General features: G+C 42.6%; 1 protein-coding gene across 1 annotated transcript in view; it reads right to left on the bottom strand.

Moving 5' to 3' along the window:
* COLEC12 (collectin subfamily member 12) overlaps window positions 1-3,250 on the bottom strand; it is a 96,460-nt gene extending 93,210 nt beyond the window's left edge. The window contains exon 1 of the mRNA XM_032123197.1: window positions 3,091-3,250. Coding sequence (XP_031979088.1) covers window positions 3,091-3,097 — 7 coding nt within the window. The 5' untranslated portion in view covers window positions 3,098-3,250. The remainder of the gene's footprint in view (window positions 1-3,090) is intronic.
* Between the last annotated feature and the right edge of the window lie 20,086 nt (window positions 3,251-23,336).

Raw genomic sequence — 23,336 nt, 5'->3', positions numbered from 1 at the left:
TGAGCATGGAGCACACTGAGCTGCCTTTGAGGTAAAGGAGCGATGCTGAGAAAGGCAGGCGTTCAGGCCAGGCTGCTCCTGAGGCACTGTGGGCTTCACTGGTTCCCGTGGAACACAACCAAGGACAAACCTGCTTCTCCCCATGCACTTTTTTTTAGCATATGAGAGGAACGGCACAAGACAGAATATTTGGTCACATTCCAGGCTCTTGAGCACATCCCAGTACTCACAGGATCCTAGATGATTTGTCCTCCAGCACCATGGCTGTACAAGTGGTACATAGCAAGGTGCTTGTGATGGCAGAGAGGGAGGAGGAGGTGGGGGAGGCAGAGGAATGGTGGAAAGAAACAGCTAAGCTACTTTGAGCATCATAATTAAGAGCTTCTCTGTCATCCTGGAGCAACACTCCCAAAATGACCACCTTGACTTTGCCATTGCCTGAGTTTGGGCATTAGTATTAACTGGTTATCCAAACAGTATCCATATTTCACAGGAAAATACTTATCACCATGACAGTAGTGATTACAGACAGAGTTTAAAGTAGTAATTACAAAATATATTGCAGATATATGGGAAGAAGTTCTCAGTTTTAACGATGCTTGTCCCTGTCTTAAATTAGGGCCAACGTTTTTGAACATGTGGTGGTGTTTGACTATGAGGAAGCTGTTTTCATTTGTTTCCCAGGCAACGAGCACTCCTTCACACCCCAATAAATAACTACAACTTAGAAGTATCATTTGATAAAGATAAATCTGACCCTAAAGCAGTCAGATCCCCATATAAGTCACATGAATTATTACTAAAAATAATCACAAAGTTTGTGAGCTCAGTGTTGTTTGCTGGAAATAAAACTGCCAGCATATTGAACATAAACTTCAATTTGTTTTACTGATTTAAAACATAACACATTACAAATACCAGCAATGGGAAATATAATTTATTCCTTACAGATATTTAGTGATGTAATTATTTAGATATTCCTCCATTCTCCAGAGACAGTAGATACAGAGACAGCTGCAATCAAGAGATCTTTTTGTTTTTATTGAGAAAAATGTGTAACTTGGTATACCAAGTTCTACAGTCCTACAATTATCACTACCATCAGGTTTAAAGAGAAAATATGAAAAGCCAAGTCCATACCCAGAAAAGGAAATCACTGAGTCAAAATTTGGTTTGGCTCTCTGACTTCCCTAACAGTGGCAAAGGCACTTGATGTGATGATTTGTTTGAAGCTTTTCTTTTGCTATTAGCACAGTCATTCAAGTGTTCTTCTTTGCATGTTTTATTACTGATTTCTGTAACTCTCTGGGGGAAAGAAATAAAGCTGGCTGTGATCACTCTTAGGGAAACCAAATGGTAAGAACTAGCACTCCCTCTTGATTGAGCGTGGGGCACCAGCAAGTGCTTCCAGGAGCAGGAATTATATCTTCCCTTTGAATGCCACTTCTCTGCTTTGCAAAGAGCAGTGGAGGCAGAATGGAAGGAGACACAGGCTACATTATGTGTTATTCCCGTCCTTTGCATCCCACCTCTCCCCAGAACCCCAAAGAATGGAGTGCAAGGCTTTCAGTGATAACAGGCACAGGTTTGTACTACCAGATCCCCATTGTTTTGGTTTGTTCCTGCCCTTACACTTACACTGAGAATGACAAGCTGATGACAAAATTTTTGGCATGAGCAGCCAATAAATAAAGAACATTGTAAATACATTATTTCTAATATGTTGCATGGCCCTGGAGAGACACCATGCCACAGTGTCGGAAGTAACTTAAATAGTGTATGTGGGCTTGCAAAATAAATGCCCCCCAAAAGTTTTTCCTCCCTTCAGGCAGCTACTCTGGCAAGTGAATAAATAATCACATCATTTGGTGTCCTAGACTCTGGAAACTCAGTGTAACTATCATGATGTTTACTGGCCTCCTGGCATCTGGAATAAAACTCTGCAATCCAAGAACAGGCACACTGGCGCCCAAAAGAATTTTCATATATGTACGTCTTTTCCTTAAGCTTATTTTTGCCTCTGAAGAAAAACTGGATTCAACTCTCACAAAGTCCCAACTAACTCCTAAATTTTCCATAATGTCCTTTGATGTTTTCATTGTAAGTATTCCCCAGTGAGTAAAGCCTCTGCCTTTTGCTGTAAGGCTATCAATTTTCATAAACAGAAGGCTTTCTTGCACCCCACCCCCCCATACATCTTTACTAGGTTACAGTGTAGCAATTTGGAAATCTGCTTCCTTATTTCGTTTTAAAGTATGTAATACCTCTCAGTCACAGCTATGTAGGATGGGGTCAGGTGTTTCACTCATTTAACACAAAAAGAGAAGGAAGGGAGGAAAAAAAAACCAAAAAGGAAAAGAAACATAGTTTCAGTTTGAACAGATGCAAAGCAAAGACCAAAAATTTTCCAGTCGGTGGATGTAGAGGAGAAATACGCCAAATACATTTCACAAGCCAGTTAAGCCTCTACTGGCACCTAATCACTGCCAGATGTTTAGAAGCAACACCAAGAACATCGCAAAACGCTGGCAAAAAATAAACAAATAAACCAGGGAGAAACGCAAGTCTTCTCGGAGCACCGACGAGGGAGAAGATAAAAGTTGGGTGTCGAGAGAAACCGTGCTGGGGAGAGCACACATGCCGGGACACACTCACACACATGCCGGGACACACTCACACAGTCAGACAGGGACAGCCCGCTCCCGGGTCCGGGACTGACCGACGCACGCCGAGCCGCGGCGGCGGCGTAGACCCCGCAGACCGGGGTCGCGGTGAGAGCCCCGCTCTGCCTCTCCCGGCACCGGCTGCCCGTGCCCTGCCCGCAGCCGGCGTGCCCTGCCCGCCACCTGCCCGCACGACGTCCTGCCAGCACCTTGCCGGGTACGGCTCACCCCGGCGGGCACCCTCCGCACAGACCGCCCTGCCCGCACTGTGCCCTTGCTGAAGACCGTCCACACGCGGGCACGCTGCCCGCCGCCTGCCCGCTGCCCGCACACCGTTCCCGCACGCTGCCCATGACGCCCTGCCCTGCCCGGTGCCCGCAGCACACGTGTGCGGGCGGCGGAGCGGGCGCCCCGCTCCCGTCCGTACCTTTCATCTTGGCGCCGGGGCGGGTCACATAGGACGGACGGGGCGCGGCGGGGCTGCCGCCGGGAGCGGCGGGCGGCGGAGCGCTCCCTGCCTACTGCCGGGCCATGCCCCCGCCGCGGGCCCTGCTGCGCAGCCCCGGCCGCTGCCGCTCGCCCTCGCTCCTCGGCCGCCGGCGGCACCCAGCTCTCGCCGCCAGCCCCGCGGAGCCCGACCCGGCCCCGCGGAGCCGCGGCTCGGCCCCGCCTCCCTCCCTCCGCCCCGGGGAAGGGGCCGCGGCCGGGGCCGGCCGGCGGGGGCGGGCTCGGGGTCCCGCCGGCGGATGGGGCTGGGGGCGTCGCACCCCGTCCCGCCGCGCCCCGCGGGACCGCGGGGTTCCCGGGTTGCGGGGCCGTGGGCAGCTGGGGCTGTCCGTGGGGAGCAGCCCGGGACGGGACATACAGGGCATCCCTCAGTGACCGGGGGAGCTCGAGTGGAACGTGGTGTTCCCGGGAGGAGAACGGTCCCGTCCCTGCGCTCCCCACGTCCATGGCAGGCAGCCGGGGGTTTCCTCGTGAGTGTAACCTCTCCAGGCTCCCCACACCAGCGTGCCTCACGCGCGACACGTCGACCGAGGGATCCTGGAGCGGGAGTGAATAGCTGCCGGCTGGGAGGAGGCTGCAGGATGTACGAAATTCACCCTGGCGCTGAACGAAGGGCCACGAGTAGTCCTGTTGGATTCAGTGGGACTGCGTGCACTACAGGCACTGGAGAGTGTGTGTAAATATTTGTGGGAGTAGGGATATACAGGCCAGTCATCTTTTATTTTTCTAGTTCTGCATGTTGCCAGGAATAAGGGATCATTTACAGGCTCCTCCTTTCATGAAAGGCATGGTTTGATTTTCTGCAAAGCTACCAATTTTTAGGCAATTGAAGACAGTGGTAAATGTTTATGATCCAGCTTTGAGTATTGACATCAGTGCTGATGAGGCAGGGCAGGTGCAATCAATGTGCACCAGTTTGTTCTGGGGATGAACAAAATAGTGGAGGCACCAGAGAGTCCTTCCTGATGCAGTGAGAAGATGCACGTGATTTTGCCTTTGCAGTTAGAGGTATCACAGCCTGTTGAATGTAGAGATGCCCAAAATAATTATTATAGTACATGGTCTTTTCAGAGGTTCTATGGCTGCAATAGGGACCATAGTGTACCAGAAAGGTCATGGCTCAGGGTCACAGCATTAATTTAACACCAAGTCAAAAAGCATTGGAAACCTATCAAGTATGATCTCATATCAGCAAGGAATGGAGGCTTAAATCCACTGAAAGTAGTCATTCTAGAGCAAAAAAGAAAGAACAGATTCAGAAATCTGAATTCCTTCGGTAGGTCTTATTACCTGAGTTGACATCAGCTTGAGCATGCTTTGCTGATTTGGAGGCAGTACCTTTAGTTTGGGATTGATGAAAATATTGGAATACCAGCTGCAGTAGCCATTTGCTGCTTTAAAGCAGGGCTCAGATATCAAAGAGACTTGACTTAGCTTTTAGTTTACACTCTAGCAGTTGACTGCAATATTATGAGTAAAACACTTAAATCTGAATACAGTCATCAGGTAATTATGGGTGCCCTGTAGTGTTCTGTTGGATTAGGACCACAGTGTTTATGAGACAGGCTCATCCTTAGTTGGTGGTGTAAATCTCCTAAATTAATTTACAATTTTTCTTTTGAAGAATCAATAAAATTCAGTTTTCAAAACTAAAAGCTATCAAGACTCCGATCCAGAGCCCATGAGTATGTTTCCAAAAAGAAATCTTTCTTTCACTTTTCATGGATTGGACAAAAGCAAAAATGAAGCCCCATTTCTCCATAGGAGGGTACTTCTGCTTGAAAACACAGTGCAGAAGGAATGCTGTAAAAAAAGATGAGGAGAGAAGAATATTGCTTTAAACCTGTGTCATCAGGGGATGTCCAAGGAGCAGGACTGTGCAGGAATTTAGAAAATTACTCAAAAGCAGTAAATGGAAACACTTTTCTAGTTTTTCATATAGTAACCTTAGTGAACTGAAGGGTAGCAACCAAAATTGCAGAGACTGATGAGTGAATTGCTGCATCTGCAGATTACTAATTGAAAGAAAATGATTGGTATTTTGAATTCATATAGAGCTTATGATTGATTCAGTAGGCCTGGGATCTACCTTCATTCTTGTGACTTGAAACTATTTATTAATTTGTGAGCACAGTGGGATGCTTCATATTTCTAGAGTAAGCTTCTATATAGGCTTTTAATCATGGAAGTTGTATTCCACACTGGATTTCTTACACGTATGTTAGGAATGTGTAAGAAAGTATATGTAAAAATATGTTAATTTAAATGGCTGATGAGCTTCTGCTAATACTGCTATAAAAATCTAGTGTTAGTAAAGAAATACAGGAAATTCATGAACTGTTTCATATGTCAAATCTTTCCTCTAAACCCAAGTATTTTATGTTTTCGTTTCTGAAGTGAGCATTCCTTTTTCCTTCCCACAGATCCATGTCTGTCCACCAGAGGAAGGTGTAGGTATTAGACACCATCACCACCCTTAGCAATCCTGGGATTAATGAGGGGGAAGACAGATTGTTGATGGTTCATGGAGATGGGGTAATTGATCAAGCACACTTAACAAATATCAGTGGATAATTGATATTATGGAATATGTAAATTATTGTATATGTTCAGCTGAATAGATACATATTTAGGGTGCAGTACACTACATAACACAGGGTTGTATTGTGCTGGGAAACATAATACTGTGTTGCCCAGTCACAGGCCTTCACAAACTTTAACTTTTATACACTCTTTCATATTTTTCAAGTTTCATTTAAAGCTATGGTGAAATTTGCCAAATATAGTTATATTGCCTTTCTGGTGAAAACCACTGATGTTCTCAGAAAAAGTTTCAAGTGTATTTTCATATTCTCTTATTTTTAGGAAACTTTAGACCACATTCTAGGGAAACTAATTTCACAAAATACTTCATTTTAGGGGCTTCTTTGTTACCCTAGTTCAGGACATAAATTATGAGGCCTGTTTTTTCATCCAACAGTAGTAATGTGACAGCAGTTTACTACCATGACGGGCTGCCTGTCACAAAGTGATCCCATGTTGCAGCCAGATTCAGACTCAGAGAAGGACTAAAGGATCTAAACAAATCATCCTCCTTTAGAAATGTTTACGTATTGCCTTAATATGGCTTGTTTATATGGAACTATCACAATTTATTCATCAAATGCTGAAATAAGGTACCCAAGTGAGTGCTTTGCAGTTGCTGTGGCACAGTGTGACTTTAAGCCCTTACCAACCACATATGAATTGTTTATTTTTCCTTGCTACAGTCTCCTCTTGAATATCAAGGATATTTGTTTATAATGGGTCTCACTCACTTTTACTCTGCAAGATGTGTTCAAATTCAGCAGTAATCCAAGAGAGAAAGATATCAGTGTTTAATCTCTCTGTATGCACTTTAGAATAAATTGGGCAGGCTGTGCTAAAGTGATTTAAACCACAGGTAATGTGCTCAGTTCCTGTTCATTTTGATTCCACTTCACAATGGACAATTACCTTCACCTGGCTAATTCCCAGGGCCTAACCTACAAAACTGGTGCTCTTTGGCAAGTCTTGGAGATACTGGAAGCCTTGGTCCATGCACATGGAGGTATGTGTGACATTCTCTTTTGATCGGCAGCCTTCTCACAGCCTGAACCCACATACAATAGAAAGGGCAGAAATTAAATTAAAAAATGTCTGAAAAAGAATTGCATGCATCATTGAGGAGAACTGCATGTGACACGGGAACCATATGTGGAAGATCATTTGTCTGAAGTAAGTACCATTTGGGTACAATACAAAATGTGCATTTGAAAAATAAGGCTTGAGTATTATAACGTATTTTAATGATAAATCTTCTTCTGCGCAACCATTTCATATTGTTGTTAATGACCATTTTGGAGCTGTGCCCAGAGTGAAGACATTATCCTTGGATCTGGGTAATGAGTTTGTAAATGATCCTGAACAAATGGTGAAGTTATTTGCTAATAATTTTGTTAAATCTGCAGATGAGCCTTTTCCTAATCTGGGTAATTAGCATCATAATTTGAAAATATTTAGTTATCTGGACTTGTCCCTGGCAAGTGAGGTTGGTTCTTGTTTTTCCTTTCCTATTTTTTGATTAACTGTGAGACTGAGGGAGATTCGGAAAGCAGCAAAACACCTGGTTGTCTTTTCAGTATGCCAGAATTACTCAGAGATACAGACTTGTTCTAGCCATGGTTTAGATGTTAATGCAGAGGCTCATGTGCTAGTTCTCTTGTCTTTCAGTTGCTGTGACCTTTTTAGAAACTGACTTTTTTGGAAGGAAAAAAGGAAGACAGGTCTAGAATAGGGTGGATAGTCACATTGCACTAAATTTAAAGAAAAGCAAAATGCTGGAATGCAAGTAGAAGTACAGCTATTACGATTATCTGTGGGTGAGATTGAGGGACTACTCTTTCATATTTTCGATATTGGATAAAACACATCATTGCAGTGTTTTTTCATATTTTGAATGAAGAGGGACTGTTTGCAGTTCAGAAAGTTTGTGAAATTTTATTCTGGCAATTCACAGACCCATTTCCTTGCACAGTTTTTTGTCCAAATTTCCTAAAACAATTGTAGATGTTGTATCTGCTGAATATCCAAACCAATGAAATGTTTGACATTTGCACTCCAAAATTTCCATAATGAAAAGTAATTACCTTACTGCTAGAGTGCTTAAATGTTGAAGACAGTAAAACCAAGACCAAATAATTAGTGCTAATTTTATTAGGACCTTTGCAGAAGCAGATTTTTATACATTACTTATGATTTTGTTTGCTCATAATATGTGTTTCTTTCAACACACGGAAAAATAATTCTGATTGCGTCAGGAATAGATTCTTGTTGCCTGAGGTCTAACCAGGTCAACTCTTCAGCTGGAGTTTATCAAAATGATACTGGCCAGAGTTTGATTTATGTTGATAGAAAGCAGCAAAGATCTCTCCATGTTCTTGAGACCGTCCAAATGCCAATGATGTTCAGCGTATGGCTATCTTCAGTGGGAGCAAGCCAGCAGGAACCCAGAATTGGGCTGTGTCAGCCCAGAGAAGCATCATTCTGCTGTCATTACATGCCACACATCTGGGGTTCAGCTGGGTGTGTTCTGCATGCTCCAGTCCGGCTGTGCAGCTTCTCCCAGAGGTAAAGTGGTGCACAGAGCTGTCTCTGTAAGGGCATCTGGCACTAGAGGGAGTGGAAGCTGGTGTAAACTACTTACAGACACCAACAGAGCTTGGTTCAGCTGTGTCCACTCACTGAACTTGCTGGTTATGTTAGTAGAGACTCACATGGTAAGTCCAAATACATGATACAGTTATAAAATCATAGAATAGCCTGGGTTGGAAGGAACTTCCAAAGATCATCTACTTCTATCCCCCTTGCTGTGGACAAGGACACCTTCCACTAGATCAGGTTGCTCAGAGCTCTAAACAACATGGCCTTAAACACTTCCAGGGATGGGGCATTCACAGTTTCTCTGGGAAATCTGTTCCAGTGCCTCACCACCCTCACAGTAAAAAATAATTTCCTAATATCTAATCTAAATCTATTGTCTTTCTGTTTGAACCCATTCCTCCTTGTCCTGTCACTGCGTGCTCCTGGGAAAAGTCCCTCTCCATCTTTCTTGTAGGGTTTCTTCAGGTACTGGAATACCATATGTGGTCTTCCTGACCTCTTGCCTGGCAGTGCAGACCTCAGAGACTGAGTGTGGCTTGTATATTGCTTGGTCACAGGAGAGGAGCACAGCAAGGAAAGCACATAAAAATACAGTGAATCCTCCCTATATTAAGTTAACATTATTGCAATGTATTTTGGCTCCTCAGCCTGTGAGTTCCACCCATTAGGATTCCCTGAAGTTTCAACAAGTGGGTGTAAGTAGGTCCAGGGGAATATTAAATTACAGCTCTTCAGCTCTGACTTTGGCCCAGAAAGTACAGAAAGAAGCCCTTTGAAAATCAGGGAACATCATGACTGCAATTGTAAAGTATTTTGGTCACTATGTAGAACACGTCTGTAAATTATGTAAATTAATGTTTATGGAGAATGTTGAGCCTTTGAAGTTTTACTTGTTGGGACATACTGACAATAAAAGATGGCCACTCTGATTAGTACTTTTAGTAGCATTTACCAGGTTTACATTGACCTTTCTTTTTACAGTAAATGGACTTCAAAAGGAACAAATGTACCAGAAGATAGGTAGTGAAAAAATAGCTCCTCATGTATTGCTTCTGAGACCATATTATCGACAGTTGCTTCTGATGCAGTGCTTCTGTCTTCTTTCAGGTAGATTACAGAGCATGAGATACTCACTGGAAATATTAATGAAGATTTTGGAGAGATACCATGGCTTTTTCATTTTGTCAGACACACACAAATAGTTGTGGTCAAAGAACATTACTGAGGTGGTGAGATCAAGCACTCACAAGATAGGAGATGCCAGGAGAAAGATTTCCCATAGGACCTCAATTTACCTGCCGATTCGGAATTATTGACAAGACATATATTCCTACTGACAAAAGGTATCAATATGGATACTAGTTTATAATGGTGTATTAATTTTTTTCTCCAGTAATTCCATTTATTTGGTACAGAGAAGGGGCTGAACTCAGGGAGCACCCATTCAATATTTTATCTTTTCTTCATTGCTCCAGTAAGTCCCATTCACTCAACATTCATGCTCTTCTCTAAAGATAAAATTATTGATTTCCTCTATTCCTGTCATCAGGGTAGCATTTCACAAATGTTAATTAAACTTAGCAAGCAGTAAGGAGTATTACTACCTCCATTTCATAGGACTGAGCCACAGTAAAGCTTTTCTCCTCTAAGAAGTGAATCACTTGAAGTGCAATAATTTCTCAAGGTACCCAATGTTATAGTCAATGTTTACACTACACACCTGAGGACACCTTCCAGTTTCTACTTTACAAGCCTGGTTAAAAGTCCTAGTGACAGCCCCACAAGGCTCAGCTACACACAATGCTGCCTCTGACCTTTCTCTCCCTGCTTTCTGTGTGTATGAAACCTGCAAAGAGCAACCCTGGCAGGCTCTGAGTGAAACCCCATGTGTGGATGATTGAGACATGAAGCTACAGGCATGCTCAGTGTTTACAAGCTGGAAGGCTACATCCCATTGACTTCCATGTCAGGGGACAGTGCTCAGTCCTTCTGCAAATGAAGCCATACAGTTCCTATCAGGATTGTTGAGAAAAACATGGGTAGTGACAGACTAGGATGAGCTGGATGTTGCTGAGTGGCTGGGATGGGTCAAGGCCAGCTGGTGGCAGCTTGGCTCCCACCCAGTTGCTCACTCAGATGTTCTTTTAATGTTCTTTGACCACTTTCCTCCAGAGAGACAGGGGAGAGAGTTGGAAAGCCAAAACTGAGACAAACTCATGGGTCAAGATGAAGGCGGTTTAATAAGTGAATGGGGAAAAAAAAGATCCCAAGTGATGCAAAGGCAATCACTCATCACCTCCCACCAGCAGACCGATGCCCAGCCAGTCTTCAAGCAGCAGTTAAACACAAAAAGTCCCTGTTTTATTGATGAGCATGATGTATATGGTGTGAAATATCCCTGAGCAGTTTGGGTCAGCTGTCCTCTCCCAGCTTCTTGCATACTCCCAGCCTACTCATGGGGCAGCAGAGTTAGAAACAGAGAAGGCCTTGGTGCTGTGTAAGCACTGCTCAGCAACAGCAGAAACAGCACTGTTTTGGTCACAAATCTAAACCACAGCACCATGCAGGCTACTTGAAGAAAATCACTTCCATCCCAGTAGAGTTGCTCCCATCCCTGGCAGAGTCAGTCTTGTTCTCTATCTTCAGCTTTGAAAATCAGAAATTTCTGTTTCCCCTGCCTCTTCTCTGACCTTTAGAATAAGTGAGGCAGAACTCTTAAAAGACCTCAAGTTTTCTTCACTGTACAAATCTGTGGTTGACATCTTGCTTCTATGCTGTGTAGACTTCCACTGGGAAAGAGAAAATGTTATTCCAGGCACAAAGATCATCTATCCACCAGATTTCAGGATTGTGATGCAAAGCCTGGGAAATGAGAGTTTTTAAAGGAAAACATCTACAGGCTTTTGACATAGGCAACAATATATACATTTTCCCCTCGGTTCTTTCTTGAAAATGACTGAAAATTTTCCAAAAAAATTATCAAAAGAAGTCCAAGCGAAATCAGCCAGAGGCATCCAGCCAGCAGGAGAAATTACAGCTAGAATGACTGAATTTTGGCAAGGCTATAAGGTTCTTATAATGGAAAGTATTGGGTAACTTTAAGGAAAGGCCAAAACCAGGTCGGGAATGAAGAAAGAATGACCATGGTGGCCAGTGATTTTAATCTTCCATCTATCATGCAACCCTGTAAAGGGAAGACATAACTCAAAATGTGTTTGGAGGTATCTGTGGAGAGGACACAGGGGAACAAGCTGATTTTGATCTTTCTTCTGTCACTCCAGGCTGTCAGGTCTTTTGAAAGCTCTACAAAGCTTTCTCCCACAATAGAAAAGTCCATTTTCTCTACTTGAGATATTTGTGAGGAATGAAACACATGCATCCATACCTCTCTCAGATCCACATAAAATTAGCTATAAGCCCAGGTGAGCAATAAGTTACAGCCTTCAGCTTCCAGGCTCAGCATCTGCCACACAGACCTCCCCAGGCAGAGTACAGACCATCCTTTTCTCTACTTGAAAGATGACTACTCAGCATGCAGATGGCTTCCAGAGTCTTGTGTAAAACCTATTCCAAGCATTTCAGTCTAAAGCTCAGCAAGTAAGTGCTGTTATTAGCCCATTTCAGTGCAGGTGTGTCTTGGGATGACTTTGTAATGTGTATCCCCATGGCTGCCCCATGCCCAGAAATTAATTTTGTGCCTTTCTGTGCCTTTAAACTGAGCCTGAGAGGGGGGAGGAAAACCTGAGAAAAACTTCTTCAAAGCAGTTTGCAGCTTGTTCATGGTCACATAAAGATAGAGCCCTTTTTTTTTCAACTGCTTCAGCAGAGTGAGAGTGGGGAAGGCACCCTGCTTGCTTTCGGCCAGTTTTTCAGCTCCTTTTTCTTTCTCCAGAGAGAGATGGAGAGTAGAACTTTTGTTTGTCCTGGGACTTTGTTTTTTCCTCTTTTCCTCTGCTGGACTGTTTCAACATCAGAATACATTGGGAGGAATTTCCACTGAGGCCTTGGCCCTGGAGGTGGGCCCACCACCCTGTCCCAGTTCCAAGGAGGGACAGAGAGAGATCTACGGAAGGACTCTGAATTTTCCCCCAGGTTTCTCTCAGCAGAGCGAGAGGTTTTATTATTCAGCATCATTATCCTTTTCCTGTGTGTTTGTTAAATAAATAGTTTTTATCTCTTTCACTTTCCTTCGAGGAAATTTTTTTTTTTTTCCCAAAACTGGTGGAGGAGGGATGGTTGTAACCTGTCTGCTCTCAGAGGATATATTTCTAAATTTGGCCAAACCGGCACAAGGTGCTAGAGCAGAGTATTGAGATTGAAAAAAACTCACTCCTGCTCTAGCACAAGCATATCTGCTGTGGCTGACAGAGCTCAGTGAGGTCACCAGCTCTGCCTCCCAAAAAGGGAACAGCACAAAGATCAGGAGCAAAGCTCCATGTTATTCACCAGCTTTGTTGTTCCTGCAGGGACAGTTGGGATGGAGAGGAAAGAGTTCTGTCACACATTTATAAAATAACCCTTTGAAGTGCAGAATTTTCATGCTGTCATTTGTAATGCTGTTTTCTTCATGGAAAAAGACCAGGCATGCCTGTTGACAGAACAATTTTTGGTCAAAATCTGTCAAAATCAGCATGAACTGCAGAACAACTATATAGATACACCTGTTTGTTCAATTTTTTCCCTTATGACCTGGAGATCTCTGGGATTTCTTGGGCAATTGATCACTGCAATGGCAGGGAGAACTGTGAAGCATGGAGCAGCAGTAGACACTGAGTTCAGTCCACATGCCACATGTAATACAAGCAAAAAACATTTCCATGGGGAAGGAGAATGAAACAAGGCACCAGAAATACCACCTGACCATTGCTCCTGGGAGATGTTTATAGGTTTAAGTAGGGAAGAGTTTGCTTCTTCTGTTACCATGTATTTTTCTGAGTTTAAGAGTGTTACTGGTTTTGCTTTGTATTAGATTTCAGAAAATGTACTTCAAAATTGGTAACAGGCAGCTGGTCTGCTCATAATGTTCCTTCCCCCCTCCCCCCCGAGATACTTGCCTGTGTAATAAAGTTCCATTTTTTAATTTATTAAATGAACATAGTCAAGGTTCTCGCAAAGAAATGAATATCCAAATATATGCAGAAGTATCAGAGAACAAAACCCACTTGGATAGCAAAATTATGACACAGAGTCATTTATGTTGGAGGGAACCACAGGAGGTCTCTGGTCCAGCCTCCTTTTCCAAGTAGGGTCAGCAGTGAGACCAGACCAGGTCAGATTTTCCTATTTAGGTCTTGAAAGCTCCAAAGGCAGAGACTGCACAGCCTCTCTGGGCAGCCTGCAACCCTGCCTGCATGTGACTCAGGCTGAGGGCTCAGGCTGAAAATCTTTCTTCTTATGCCTTGTCTGCACCTCTTTTGTTTCAACTCATGCTTGTTATCTCTCGTCCTCCCAATGCAGAGCACTGTGTAGAGCCCAGCTCCATCTTCTCCCTAACCTCCCAGCAGGAAGCTGCTGTCCCCTGCTGGGGTGCACCTCTGGCTCATGTTCGGCTCACTGTCCTCCACAGCCCCACAGCCCCCATAGCCCTTCCTGTGGAGGTGCTCCCCCTGCTCCCAGTCCCCAGCCTGTCCTATTCCAGTAAGTTGGTCCATTCCAGGAGCAGAAAATTGCACTTGGTCTTCAATTTCAAAACATTTCTGTTGGCGCAGTCCTCCAGCCTGCCTAGATCCCACGACTGCTTCCAAGCACAGTGAATACACTCCCCAGTTTGGTTTCATCAGCAAACTTAATGAAAGTGCACCCCATCCCCTCCTTCAGGTCGGGAATAAAGGTGTAAGATGGGACAGATCTTGCTTGTAACTAGTCTCCAGACAAGGTGGCAGGAATCATTAGCCACTATCCTTTGAACCTTTTTCAAACCCTTGGACAAACCCTATCTACTACCATGGACATAGATTTAGTTCCTAGAGTCAAGGAACCTCTGACTCAGTTCTTTCTCCTTTTTCTTTAGTTTCCCTCTCCCTGACCATTACTTCTAGGCATAAATGTCTTAGACATCTTGTTGGTGAAGACCAAGGCAAAGAAGCCATTGCTCAGCCTTGCAGCTGCTGGTGCTGCTACATTCAGCCATGGGTCCAGCTTGGAGTGTACGAGGTGCTCCTGACAGTGGTCTCCTTCCCCTTGACCTTTCCAGACAAGTCCTAAGAAGAACCTGCTGGAGATATGCCCAGGTTAATGTACATTAGGTGTGGGGTGTTTGTGGCAAACAGGGATGCTTTGAGGCAGTTTATCTTGGCCCAGCTCATAGGAGCAGTAGTGTATGTTGTACTAAAGGCAGGACATCTGCCATGGAGCCACTTTCTGTCCACCCCTGCAAGCCTCCATCAACCCAGCCAAACAGCCTAACTTCATGTTATTGTCTTTTATTTTACATATTGATAATATTTGTGTTTGCAATTAAAGAAAGCTGGAACTTGTAAGCCATTTTCCTGTTCTGCTGGCCCAGATGCTACTTCTTTCACAGAACTAAAACACAGAGTGCAAAATTTTGCTGGTGGTTGATGTGGCCCCTCAGTCTCACAGGAAAAGGGCGGGAAAAGTTTTGAGTCATTCAGCAATAACCACAGGGAAATATAGTCCCATCCACATTCATTTCCAGAGAGGAATTTGAGGTTTGGATGATACAGAAGAGGAATTACTGTGGGGAAAGGACTTCCCAGGCTTTGCTGGTAGAAGGACCTTCCAAAGTGCAGAGGATTTTTATAGCCTCTGTAATTCTTCTAACTCTGTGTTTCTCATTTTATGAGTGTGAGCTGTCTCCATTTCCCTGCCCTTTCCCTTTGGGCTCATTCGTCTTTGTGTAACCCTGATTCAGCAGCAGCTCGGTGCCTCGTGGGATGAGGGTGAGAACTGGCTGTGTTTGCTGGCTACAGGAACAAGCATTACCTTGCCTGAGAGGGACTGAGCTGCTGCCAGCAAACAGACTCAGCTAGCAGAGCCTTGGCCATAATTGTAGCCACCTCTCATTTCCCCCTCCTGCAGGGAATGAGCTCCTTGTGACTAAGAGTGTTTTCTGGTAACTCTTCAAGACCTTTTTGCAGCCTTGGGGTGAAGAAAAGGAATGTGAAAGTGCAGCCTCCAATTTCAGAAAAAGTGTTCAACATAGAATCATAGAATCACAGCATGGTCTGGGTTGGAAGGGACCTTAAAGATCATCCAGTTCCAACCCTCTGCCATGGGACACCTTCCACTAGACCAGGTTTCTCAAAGCCCCATCCAACCTGGCCTTAAACACTTCAGGGATGGGGCATCCACAGCTTCCCTGGGCAAGCTGTTCCAGTGCCTCACCACCCTCACAGTAAAGAATTTATTCCCAATATTTAACCTAAACCTACCCTCTGTCAGTTTAAAACCATTCCCCTCTGTCCTATCACTACACGTGCACATAAAAAGTCCCTCTCCATCTCTCCTGTAGCCCCATTTAGGCACTGGAAGGCTGCTATAAGGTCTTCCCAGGGCCTTCTCTTCTCCAGGCTGAACAACCCCAACTCAGCCTGTCTTCACAGGAGAGCTGCTCCAGCTCTGTGATCTTCTTCATCACCCTCCTCTAGTGGTTGTGATGAATTACTGGAGCTCAGCTAAATCACAAACACGACTTTTACGTAAGTTATTTGGGAAAATATGGAGTCTATAACCCTCATTCTTCTCGAAATGTATTCCAGTCCCAATTCAACTTTGAATCCATGCAATATGAAAATCCTCTGCACTGATAGGAGGTACAATACAGTCCTGTGTTACATGGCATGGCCATGATCCAGCTTCTTTCACCCAGTAAGAAGCAGACTGCCCTCCATTTGCTGCACTTTGGAGCTTCTTTGCTGACTTTGGTAATTGCCCCAGAAAAACAATTGCTTTAAGAGGTGATAATGCAGGAGATGAATTCATCCACTGACATAGCTGTGTGGGCATCTGATCACCAGACAAGAAATCTTGGAATGGATTTCTTTTATGGTGGGGTTGAAATGTGAAGAATGAAACCTTGGACATGATCTGCTCTGCTAACTAAAGTAGGCTGCAGCATTTTATACCAGTGGAAGCTTTTTTCGGGGTGGTGGCAGTTCTTGTAATGGGTTGCTCTTGCCAAAACATTGAATTTTAAGAGTCTTGTGAAACAAGACTGCAACTAATAACTGCAAAGAATGAAGGAGAAAGCTGAAAGTTTATAACCTGTATGTGTCCAGGTGGGCCCTATCGAGTGGATTGTTTTGTGACATTTTAAACCCAGGGAATTGGTGGAATCAGCATCCCTGAAGGTAGTTAAAAGATGTGTAGATGTGGCTCCTGGGGACATGGTTTAGTGGAAGACTTGGCAGTGCTGGGTTGATGGTTGGACTCGATGATCTTGGAGGTCTTTTCCAACCTAAATGATTCTTTAAAAAAGTGAATTCTAAATTCTACATTAAAGTCTCTGTTGCTAGTTTTATGGCAAGTTCATGCTGGTCAGGCAAAACACTGTTACAAACGATATATTCAGGTGTGTTCACTCAGTTGTAGACCCTTGTATTACCAACTATTGCAGGTGAAGAGCCTCGTGCACGGTCTGATGCTCTCAGCCTTCTGCAGGAATTAATTGGTCACGCAGACAACACTTTTGTTAATGTTTTTTCTTGGCAAGGGCGAGCTGAAATGGTTTGTATATAATTACACAGCTTTACTTGGACTTGTGCTTCCTGGTTGTGCTGAAGGGCAGCATTTTTGGCTAATAAGAAATCTATATATAATCTTACACTGTACATGGTGATGATATATGAATTGATATTGGAACAATAACTGAATTCCTTCATGGTTTATTAATACCACTCTGACTTTAAACAGTTTTGACTAAATGCTCACTTGGGCTCATGCTGTTATATAACATGTGGCACTTTTTGAAAAGAGGAATTTTCTTCTATCTTGTTTGTGTAAATATCAGTTGTGATCAAAAGATGGAATTTATGTGTTCAGGAAATTTTGCTGTTGAAAATTTGTTTTTATTCTGAATTAAAGGAAAAATGACATTTGAACCCATTTTCCCTACACTCTGTGGTGTAAAATGTTTTTTAAAAAATACTATCTACTTAGAAGACTGTAAATTATGGGTTGGAGTTTGAAATTCTGGGTTAAAATATTTTTAATGTTTGCTGTGCTTATTGGTTTACATTTTTACATTTTGATATTACTTTATGCCACTTTTATTGCTTTAAAATCAGTTTATGACTTCAGAGCAACTATATTTTCTTATATTATTTTAAATAATCATTAAATTTGGCTTCTGTTTATTACACATTAAAGCATTTAATCTTCTCAGTGTAGCTGTCTCTGATTTCTGTTGTGTTGAAAGACTTTATCAGACTCTTTAGTTCCAAAACAAACAGGAAATACTTGGATGGGAGTGACATACCAGATCTTTGCAAAAAACGAGACACTGTGATCAAGGAAAGAGGTTTCATTCGGTGATAGAAAGCAGCACACAGTAATGATTTTAAAAGATAGTAAAGCCCAGTAAGGAAATAAAATATTTCAGCTGTGATGATAGTTTTTATTGCATTGTGCTATGTTGTCATCTGCTAACTGTAGTATTGTATAACATGCCATAAGTTATAAAATTTATTTTAAAATTAATACAAGACAAATAGAAACATAATTTCAGAATGCTGAAATGAAGTTTCATAATGTATGCTGAAATTTATTTTCTTGAAATACTGCTTTTCTTGAAACATTTGTGCTGAAAGACTTTGGGGGTGGAGTTGATTTTTATCAACATATTTTAAAATGTTTCAGTTTTGATGAAAAGAGCACTACTGCATTGGCAAATATTTTGATGAAAAAGTCAGCCTATGTTTTAGGTACTGTTCTAAGACAGGATGGCAGTTTATTAAAACCTGCATAGGAAGGAAATGAACATATTGCCAGGACATGTGCAGACATGGATGTAGATATTGCTGCTTGTTTCCTGAGGGATGGACTGAGCTGCCATTAACCTTAATGGGAAAGATGCTCTTTACTTTTCATCTCTTACAGGAGTGGCTATTGTTTAGTTCTTTAAAAGCTATTAAATATCTGCTTGAACTTCAGCTGATCGTTGAATATGCTCTTTTTGGAGTAGTCTTACTGCTTTTGCTCTTTCTGATGGTGCCAGCTCTAGAGAGCCCGGTAAGGAGGCATCTTTGCAGACATCCTTTGCTTTCAGCTTTCACATTCAACAGCTTGGAAGACACGAAGGCATCGTTGAAAACTTGGCCTTTCTGAAATCAATGGGATATGTGCCATTGCCTTCAGCAGAGTCAGGATTTCACTGTGTGTTGAGAAGATTACCTTTTTTTTTGTATTTTATTGGCAGAAAGGAAAGCCGGGCAAATCCAATACAGTTAAACAAACTTCTGATGGGTTTGGATGTGAAACTACTATTTTATGCTATTAGAGGCAAATTGTGCTGGAACCTGCCCGTGCTCACTGCAAGCAGGCAGCAGAGCAATCGCTGATTCATAACAACACACTAAGTTCTTTGAAAGCCAGAAATTCCCATACATCTGTAAGAAATAATGTTGCAACACTACCAGTGATCTATCAAAAATCAAGGCAAACCTTTAGAGAAGGGAAGGTGATTTTATTTGTAAAATGGAGTAAATTTCACTCACACTCTTGTGTCCATACACTGATGCTGACAAGCACCAGGAGGAATATACACCCAAATCAATGCATTCAGGCATCCAAATACCAGTATCCAGGCAGTCCGTCTGGGACTCCTTGGCAGGTAGGACAAGGGTCACCTGTTAAGTCTTCCCCACATGTCCTGGCTTCTTCTTGTATTGGTGACAGTGATGTGGGTTTGTGTGTGCCTTTTTCAACCCATCTAGAAGTTGAGGCATCAGTTACTCAGCCTGGCCCACCTCCGTGTCTCCCAGTCTGGGTGTCCTGGGAAGCTGCACACAGACCATCTGGGTTCTTCAGTGCTGCCAATCCAGGTATTAACAGCAGATATTGCACTCATAAACCTTTCCCTGTTGCTTCTTTGGGTGGTTGCCCACCCTGACTTTTCCATTCCTGCTCCACTCGTAACACTCCTAAGGTTTTTACTGCAGTTCTCTACATGTTGATGCAAAATTCAACAGACCTTTTTTTTCGTTTGCAATTTTTTCAAGGTCTATACAAATTTGAACTACTTGTGAACAAGTAAAGCCCCCCTTTCACTTACTTTACTTTGAAAGTGGCTCTGTTCTGATGCTAAGAATAGCTTTCCGTCTCAGGAAAAAGATCCAACTTTAAATGGGTAGTTTGTCAAGATTGCAAAACCTCTCTGAATAATTCCTATGTTTATATATATATTTTATATTACATCATATTGGGAGGCCTCAACAAGACATATTTTTGTGAGTTTATGCTAAAAAGAATAATCCCTTTGAGCCTAACTGCTTGGCTGTGTGATTAAGAGACACCCATTTGATGAGGCCCCTGGTGCTAAAGTCTCTAAGATGAGTAAAAGGCATTACTTTCTGTCAAACTGTAAACATCACATACTTTTAAAAAAAATGTTGGATAAAGAGAAAAGATAGCAAAGAGGTATCTTAAATCTGTTGTCTAATGGTAAGTGCAGCTTTTGCTTTTTATAGACTGTTGCATGTAAAAAACTGTGTGAAGTTGACCAAATTAAAACCAAAACAGATAGCATTCTATTGCAGGAATGAATGAAGGCTTTAAAATGAAATACAAGAACAACCTTCCACCCACAGAAACCAGTCCAAAAGCAAGATTTTGATTTATTTGATTCTACACATATTTTTGTCATTAAGCTTTGTAGCATATTCTAAACTTTTGCTGCACTGTTATGCATGTTAAGACACTGATTCCCACATGGTGAGCTAATGGCAAAGAAAACACTTGTGTTACCAGGAAAAAGAGAAAGTCTTCGGCACGGACACAGAAGATTTCAATGCTCTCTCAGACACGTTCCCCTAAATGAAGATAACACCATACAGGATTTCTGAACCCTTCTCCTCTGTCTTAGGACACCTAAAAGAGCTCCTTTCAGTCACAAGAGCAGAAACAATGACAGATTCTAATGAAACCACATTTTTAAAAAAAGAGGGGAAAAAAAAAAAAAAAAGGAAAAGCCAGTTAAGATCTTTAATTTTAGATAGCTAGGCAGAGTTAGCTGCACATTTTTGGAATAAATGAGTCAAAACCACAGATGGTCATGAAAAAGAAGAAGAAAAGCTGTTGATAGTATCAGCAGAGTTGGATTAGCTGAGCATGTGTGTGTGTGTGCAAACATCAGGATTCCCAGGACAAGAGCTCATACCCTGGTACAGATCCCACTCACAACTGCTGGAGTCCCACCACTGCTGGTGCCTGCCCCTGGCTCCTCTCTTGGAAGGCAAGAGGCTCCTTGGACTTCTTTTTTTAAGAAGCAGGAATAACATACTGCAATTTCTAATGAATATGCCAATCTATTCTCATCTTTTGAGAGGCTCAAATGATAATTTGTGGATGCTATATATAAATTAGGAGTTCAATATATCAACATTTATTAACTAATTTATTTGTTTATTTTACTTAAATCTTGGCCATCCTATGGATTTGCTTACTCAGCTGCGCGTGTCCGGGGCCTGAAGAGGTGCAGAGATCATGACAGCTGCCCTGCAGAAGCTCTTATGAATTTTCTTCTATCTCGAACCTGCAGTTTCCTTCAGTGGTGGGAGAAGAGGGATGAAAGGATCTGCAGCAGCACAAGTCCTTGGCCATTGCCCATCTCTTCTGTGCCCCCAAAAAGGGACAGTTCATTGTATAGCACACCAGACAGGTACCAACTTCTGGAGGAAAATCCAAGAGAGATGCAATTCCCTCCTAACCAAAATACAGTTGCAGCTACAGAGATGCCCATCTTCACTTCCAAGCAGAGCTATTTCATCAAAGCTGTCCTACCTCCTTGTGGTGGAAGGGCCAGAGTCATTGTGTTGGCCTATGGCTTTACAGAAAGGAGCATTAAAATAAGCATTCCCAAACTGACAGGCTTGTCCATACAAACTCTGTGTCTATTTGTGATGTTTTTCTGTGAAGCCCTTTTGTGCTTGTGTGAGCACAAACTGTTTGTTGGTGAAATTTGAGTCTTCACTAAAGGTGTTTGCCACTGTTATCACTGCTCCTTACTGAAGTACCATCTAATGGGTCGGGGGAGGAAAAAAGAAATCCAAGGATCACCTTGCTAAAATAGTTTTCACTACAGTCAAATACTAAGGCTAGACTCCATACAGGATTTTTATTTAGCTAGTTTTATATATTTAGTTTTATTTTCTCCTGTTTTGCCTGCTTGCTTGTTTGCATCTGTGGGAATATGTGTGCGTGCATGTGTTTTTAAATTTTATTTGCAATCATTTCACAGTCTCCCTTCTGATGTCTTGGAGACCACACATTAAGGAAGACTGGGTGTAGACTAATTGTGAGACTTTCCTAGTAGCATGAATTTAAGCTTGGAATCCCTTCTGCTCTTTTCTTTTTCTTCCCACAAGCAATATCAAAATGCCAACAGGAAGGGAGACATTTTTCATATTTTCATGTTTCATATTTATCTTGCATCATCCAGTGCACTCACATACTGGAAGTGTAAACCCATTACACTTGGGTATGGGACAAGCCAACGAGTTACTCTGAAGTGAATTAAGGCCTTCATCCTGGTGATAACTGCATTTCCATTCTATTTTCCCTTCATGTGGAGTAGTTTACCTGCAGTCACGTCTGGACAAACTGCCTTCTGCTGGGCTGCAAGGTAGGAGCCCACACCAAGTGGAACAGCAAGATCATGGCTTTGAGAATTTTTTTTTTATTTTTAAGGCTCACCACAGTGGAGGCAAAATTGCTGAAGCACAGGCAAAGAAATAGTGAAATGCCATGGTAAAAAAAAGGGAAGAAGCACGTGCTTCATTTAATATATGCATGTTCGTGTCATGCTTCTTCAAAGTGAAGTAAATGATCACGGCACAGAAATAGTGCTTCATGTTTCCTTTAGATGTGGGATATTTGTTAGCGTTGTTAGATGGACACAAAGCCAGATGGCTTCACTTTGAATTGTTATATGGTGTTCTTTTTCCACTGTGCCTAACAAAAAATCATTTATGAAGCAGAAGTAAAAAAAACCCTCCTTATATTACGTAATTGTTAATTCAGCCTCAAAAAGAAGAAAAGAAAAAAAAGAAGCCATTTGGGATCCCAGGGAAAGATTATTGGATTGTTGCTGAAAATCTATTGCTTAAGACAAACATTGGATTAAATGACAACTATTATAATGGCACCTTGGTGGCCAGCACATGTATTCATGAGAAAGTGGTTAATATTCCCTGCAAAGCAGCTGAACTTTTCATTATCCTTTTCAGAGAGGCAAAAAAAAGTACAGTTTTTTTCAGAGGCAGACGATGTTTTTTGAATCTCCACGCTGCTATATGTGCCCAGGAGTTCTGGATGACTGTGAACACCTCGTGCTAGCAGAGCTTTCCCAATGATCCCCAGCATGCAGAGCACAGCCCAGAGTCCATCAGGACAGCACTGTTGTATGAGAAATAATGAAAATGAAGCAGAGAGGAGCTGTGCATCATGTAATGTAATGGTGACAGGGCCAGGAATAAACCTAGACCTCCTGACTCCCTACCTTGTGATCTCCCCACTAGACGTCTTCCTGTTTTCCTTTGAAAATGTTGACAGCTTACTGGAGAGGAAAATCTACAAACATTACACATTCCACTGTCAAAAAAGGGGCTTTGTTATTTGATATAGGAACTCTTTTAATTATTGAGGTAACTTCACAGCATGAGGTCACAAAGGGCAAATTTGTTAGCAGCACTTATGAGTGATCTCTCCACGAGCAGCACACAAGTCCAGAAGAACTGGCTTGACATGCTAGAGTTTTTTAGGCAGTCCCATTCAAGAACATTTTAAGAATAAGCATCATAACTTCTT

Source organism: Corvus moneduloides, chromosome 1 (assembly GCF_009650955.1).
Source record: "Corvus moneduloides isolate bCorMon1 chromosome 1, bCorMon1.pri, whole genome shotgun sequence".
NCBI classification, from domain to species: domain Eukaryota; kingdom Metazoa; phylum Chordata; class Aves; order Passeriformes; family Corvidae; genus Corvus; species Corvus moneduloides.
Note: the sequence above shows the minus strand (reverse complement) of the source record. Positions and strands in the feature narration are given on the sequence as shown.